This window comes from Convolutriloba macropyga, unplaced genomic scaffold (genome assembly GCF_964194025.1).
Source record: "Convolutriloba macropyga unplaced genomic scaffold, txConMacr16.3 SCAFFOLD_1832, whole genome shotgun sequence".
NCBI lineage: Eukaryota > Metazoa > Xenacoelomorpha > Acoela > Convolutidae > Convolutriloba > Convolutriloba macropyga.
In genome coordinates, this window is record NW_027450615.1 from 27,971 (window position 1) to 34,178 (window position 6,208).

The 6,208-nt window shown below is 35.5% G+C and overlaps 1 protein-coding gene across 1 annotated transcript; it reads right to left on the bottom strand.

The window, feature by feature from the left end:
- Nucleotides 1-218: 218 nt before the first annotated feature.
- LOC142356037 (uncharacterized) lies at nt 219-3,318 on the bottom strand. The gene has a single exon (XM_075408020.1). It carries the CDS (start codon nt 3,316-3,318, stop codon nt 304-306), a length of 3,015 nt encoding a protein of 1,004 aa, XP_075264135.1. The 3' UTR covers nt 219-303.
- Between the last annotated feature and the right edge of the window lie 2,890 nt (nt 3,319-6,208).

Here is a 6,208-nt window from a genome sequence, read left to right on the forward strand (position 1 = left end):
GGAAAACGGCTAATAAATTCAAAGCCTGCCCATCGGTTAAATCATTATATCACCTAAAATTAGAAGATGTTGTATGCTATGGCTTATTTTTTGTTATGTAAATGTCGGAAACTACTTTATGAATAAATCTGTTCATGTATTTGGTAAATTTCTCGGGAGTGATAATGAAACATGAATTTTCAATGTTTATATTTACAGACAAACTAAATTAGTCAGCAGAAATAGTTTATTTAAAAATCAGGTACTATTGAAAAGAAATATAATTTCATAATTAAAAGTCTGGCATAGAGAAATTTGTCTAAATTACAATGAGAAACTTACAATTTCTTTATTTCTGGCGACAGCGCTATTGTCTTGTGGAATGCCCCGTCGAGTGAGTGAATGTGACCTCCTCTTCTGTGGTCTAACAGTCAATCGTTTGCAATCGGTAAAAACGATGTCTAAATTGAGGCGTCTTTTTATTTCTTGTTGAATAGTTTGTACTTCGACAAGTCCAGCATTTTGTGCACGAGGGTAGCTCAATTGACCCGTCTCTTCATCATGCATAAGCCATTCTGTTATGAAAATATTTACCGTGAAGTTGTCGAGGAGAATACTGGGATGGTTCTGATATAGATGATTGCAAATGTCATTTTGAAATTTTCCAGCAAGGTTTTCAACTCCTCCTATGGTGCGAATCTTGCTGATCTTTTCACCGCTTTGGTTGAAACAAATCAGAACTCTAGACTGACTGACTACTTCATGCGTTAAAGTGAACACTTTGGCAATGTTTTTCAACATATCTTTGTCAAGTTGACAAGGATTTTCCAGGACAACTACCAGAAAGTCGTTAATAGCCACATACTTGTCGAAAGCCATGCTCCCCAGATCGTACTTGCCCTCTTCTTCGCAGGCATCGATTGCCGGGAAATCCACAACATATGTGTCTTTAGTCTTGAAGAAGGTCAATTGTTTTGTGTTTTTGTAATAACCAGTTGGCTCCCTTTGATTACACAACTGGTTCAGCAGGACAGTTTTGCCAGCATTCTGAGTGCCTACAATGCCAATAAACGTTTCCGATGCAAGTTTTTGTCGAATGACATGCACGATTTTTATAATTTCCACCATTCTGGTCAAATCTTGTATCGCTTCTTCACTTAGAAATCTCCACTCATTGTTCCGACTGAACTTTTGGTGCAAATCTTTACGTGGGAAATCGCCAACCATATCGCATAACGCAGCTTCTTTTTCATATAAATGGACACTATTTGCTGTGAGGCAAATATCTCTATTATTCTCAAAGTCTTTGAACTCTGAAAATCGATTTGCAAGGTATGCCACGACAGTGGTGTATATTTCACTCAATGAACCTCTTCTGCGCCCTATTTGAAGCACACAGCTGTCGTCATCAACATCGGAGTTTGACCAGCCGATGCTTAGGGAGTTAACTGCAGTACTGGCACCAGTTACCAATTTCTGACAAATGTGATGAGAGTCAGGTCCCTCAGGAATTCGCCTCGTTTTGAGCGTCATAGGTTTCGCGACAGTCTCTGCTAATTCTTTTGAAATTTCTTTTGCCCTTTCTGTGTTGTCGCCAAGAACCAGAATTTCGCGAAACTCAGCGTATTGCTTATAGTTTAAAGACAAACGTGACAACTCCAGTATATAGGAACGAAGTGGACTAACAGTATATGTATATCGCGCAAACGCAAGGCATCGTTCAAACGACTTTCGGATGCAACTTTGAATTGGTAGATCCGAAGTCAGAAGTTGAGTTTCGACAGTCCCGGACGGAACAGAATGCGACACTTGGCCGAAGGCAGTTCGGATCGTTATTGTCCTCTCTTCGTCTAGCTCATTTTCGCTGAAATTGTTGAATTCACATCTAACTCTGCAACCAAGAGATTCTAGAGATGTGGTATGATTTCTGATCTGACTAGACGATAACTGCTCATGTTTGTTATCCGCTGATAGCTTTATTTCGAATTCCCGAATGCAATCTACCCCCAAATTGCTGCCTAAAATTTTGTAGTCAATACTTTTTCCATCCCGTGAGTGATAGATTTTGGTAATTGTGGGGCACAGTGAGGTTGCATCGGTTACTTTTTTTGCAGTGCGGTTCTCCAGCGTTTTCTGCAAGAAGCTAATGTATTCTGGTAGAGAATGGCTGTCGACTTCTTTGAAGGATTTGATGTCACTCAATAATCTGTTGCCATCAATTGATTGCAGTTTTCCCAATTTTTCATGCACTAAATGTTCATCAACTTGTCGATTTTCTTTCAAAATTATAAAGTTTCCTATTGGTGCGTACATCAATTGCCCTCTGGCAGCAATTTTTTGCAGCTTTCTGTTCATTTTTAGGATCTTTTCTACATCAGTTTTGAAGGATTCTTGTCGCTTAGACGAGCCAGAAATCAAAGTACTGATGCCATCTTTCAATTCTTTGATCTGTAACACAACAAGAGCCGCAAAACTCAGTTGGTCGTACAAGGGTACTGTCTCCTTTAATTCACTCAGGAGCACTTGGAAATTGCATAGGAAGGCAGGCACTGGATCCTTTGTGTGGACAATGTTGTATATACCCTTTTCATCAAATTTGTCTCTGTCATTTAGGCATTTCTTCAACTGATCATTGCCAAACAGAGGAGATCCAAAAGTGATGTTTTTAATGCTCTTTAGACCACTCAGGACCAATGGCCGCGACCCTTTTCTTGCTGAGACCATTTCACAATAAATGATAGATGATATTGCACCCCCTTGGGAATGACCGCATAAAATCAAATTCTTGCCTTTCAAGTCCTTAGTTGTAAGAACTGTATCCAATGGAAATGTTTCAGCTAGCTCGTAAAACCCCTCGTGCACCGTCTCGTTATCGGAATCTATCCAACCCGCTGGCACTAAATCAAACTTGAGGTTAGTCACGTGGTCTGCCAACGATGTGAAATTTGTTCCCTTGAAAGCTATGAAAACGTCATTTGAAGTAGTGTCTTCAGCTATCAGGAATTGGCATTTATCGCTTTTGTTAGCTGTCGCCCGAATCAATGTATGCTGCGCTAGGTGGAACTGTTCGTTCAAATAATCTTCAGGTCTACTTTCATATATGGCATAAGATGCATATAACGCATTAAAGACAACCCTACTGTTTTTGAACAGCCAACTGTCTGCTGATGCTTGCAATCTTTCAGAATCTGCTGAGCAGAAATCCGCTTCATAAGACCCTTGATGGCCACTCTCAATTTTACCTTCAAACGATTGCGAAGCGGCATCCACGGAGTTATTTCTAGGCAAACCTTCTCCGTACTCCACATTGTTTAAATCATTGTGGTCGGTGTTCGACATTCGGGCGAATCTAAACATTTGTAAGTCTTACTTTTTGAAAAAATTGACTTCGGTCATTTTCTCACGCAACAATAATGACACAGTAGTTGAATAGGCTCAAATGTTTAACTAACTGGATACAGCAACCTCGGTTGGTTGATATTTCATCGATAGCGTCAGAATTTATGTTTGCATTGAGAAACTCAATTCAAAAGTATTAAAAGTGTTCTACCGCTTTTTGTTAGGTAACAATTTGATAAAATGGCTCAAGCGAGTCTGTATTGGCATATAATATTCCAACCTTAAAAAATGATCGTTCTGCGATCAGAGAATTTCTCTATTGAGGTTAACATGAAAAGTAAATAGAACAAATTTTTGAATTGTGAAAGTGAAGGAGCCCACTTTAAAAGCCCCAAAATGAACTGGAACAAAAATTTAAATGGGGTAATGATAGCCCCTCGTTGTCATTAAAAGTTTGTCAAATTGTGCTGGTCATCAGATCTAGGTAGACGAATTTTTTGGTGTCATGTCATAGGGTAAAGTACATGAGACAGAATTGCAGCTGTCACAGTCTCCGACTTTCTCTTTTTGTTTTTCCGGCCAAATGGCTCAATACTCAACTTATAACAATTATAGACAAATCCTATTGTTAGGGGACCACATTTTCTCCCGGGAAATACATTTTGGGAGCAAAAATAGAGTCCTCAATCAGGTCTTGAAGAAATATGTAGTGAACTAACAATTTCGGCAAGTTCTTTTCCATCTAATTTGTTAAATTAAGCTTCTAAAATAGAGCCAGCTGACCACGCTATCATCATTTTCGATTTTTTTCCCGCCAAATAATTTTTCTATTTAAAATTTTTCTTGTTATTCGAAAAAATCGTCAAGGACTATACGAGCATAACCATTAGGTGTCTTCGAATTGCTTTGTAAGTTAAAAGCAATAAATTAGAAATTCTTAAATAGCTTTTACCATCTAGCGCTCAACTGATTCATCAATCATCTCACCAAATCAGTGTTCTACGCTCAATTATTAAAGAGCTATGCATCTGAAAAGAAGAAATTTTCTGAAAGTTTTTCAATTTTTTCGAAATATTTTAAAGATTATGTTCCCCAAAAAGGAAAATTTTTGGCAGACAGTGAGATTCAAAGAAGAACTTGCTGGCTGTGCGATCGTCTTTTCATGATCCTATGTGTTCATTCTCCAAAAAAGAGTTTCAAGTGGTTGCAATTTTCGAAATTTATATCAGTTTTGGTTTCACTCATTTAGCTTGTCATTCCGATTTTTCTAAAATTTTTTATCATTGCTTAGTATTCCTGTCGATGTATCTGTTGTAATCTTTATACGAAAAAGTGCAAATTTTGTTTATCGTCGGTTGTGTGAAACAAATAAATGGGGAAAATAATTTTTTGAAAGAATTGCCAAAAATTTTTCAAATTTCATTTTCAGATTGAAATATGAAAAATAGATATAATTGATGTTTCGGGGTTTTTTGGATTTTTTTTGCACAAACTTTCATTTTGTTTAGATTATTATCTATGCAGTTTAATTCTAAAAGAAATTTTCAGTTTTCTTACTGTGAATTGTCGACAGGTGAAAATTGCAAAAAATGCCCTAAATTTTCACAACATTTTCTGTTGAGCTCTTTACGCAATAAACAATTTGTTTGAGATCAGTCGACATACTGTTTCAATAAGTAGTTATTGTTATTGCCTTTTACCAGCTAAATTTGGAGAAATAGCTACTTTTGTTCAAAAGCCAGAGAACGATTTTGTGGGCCAATTTTGCAGAAGAATTTTTGTTCAAACTTTCTTTGCTTAAACAAATAAAACTCAATTCTTTGTTTCATCTGTAATTTATTTAACTACGAAGAATCAATCGTAGTTTCTTGCTTCTTAACACAAAATGTTGAAGCTCTCATTTTGCCAACAATATATATATATATATATATATATATATATATATATATATATACATATATATATATATATATATATATATATATATATTTCATCCTAAGATCGTTTGTAAAATTTATCATTCAATTTCTTCATATTTAAATTTCTAATGACATTCTAATTAACATATTAAAAAGAACTCTGCGTGCTCAGATAATCTTGGATTATATTGATCTAAAGTTTAAGTGTTTGTTGATTATTTCCTATTGCCAATCGTGACGTTTTCTCCGATCTCTGACTTTTCTTCCTCTCTCCCTCAGCCATTTAACTCTCGTTTTTAAATTTCCTCGCGTTAATGAAGGATATCTATAATCATTCCGAATTCACTAATTGATTTTTCTGACGTGCAATCATGATTAACAATTAAGAAAATGGAAATAACAAAAACTGGCTTTGAATTTAGAGATGGCGAAAAAGGATATTGAAAAATTGTCAGTTTTTCATTATTTGATGAAAAGCAGTTGCTTTTTCGAATAGCACGAAGTACCTATTTTAAACTGAAGCATTCAGTTTGATAAAGGGGATGAAAAAATTTCCAATTTTTGAATCATTTCAGTAGGAACTTTACACTCCTTTTCTTATCTGTTGAAATGTTTATGCGAAACAGTGCAAATTTTGTTATCGTCTGTTGCGTGAAACAAATAAATGGGGAAAATAGTTTTTTTTAAAGAATTGCCAAAAGTTTAAATTTTTTTGCAGAGTGAAATATGAATATGAAAAATAATTGATATTTCAGGGTTTTTGAAATTTTATTTGCACAAACTTTCATTTTGTTTATATTTTCATCTATGCAGTTTAATATTAAAAAAATTTTCAGTTTTCTTACTGCGAATTGTCAACTGGTGAAAATAGCAAAAAATGCCCTAAATTTTCACAAAACTTTCTGTTGCGCTCTTTATGCAAAAAACAGTTTGTTTGAAATCAGTCGACATACGTTTTCAATTAAGTAGTT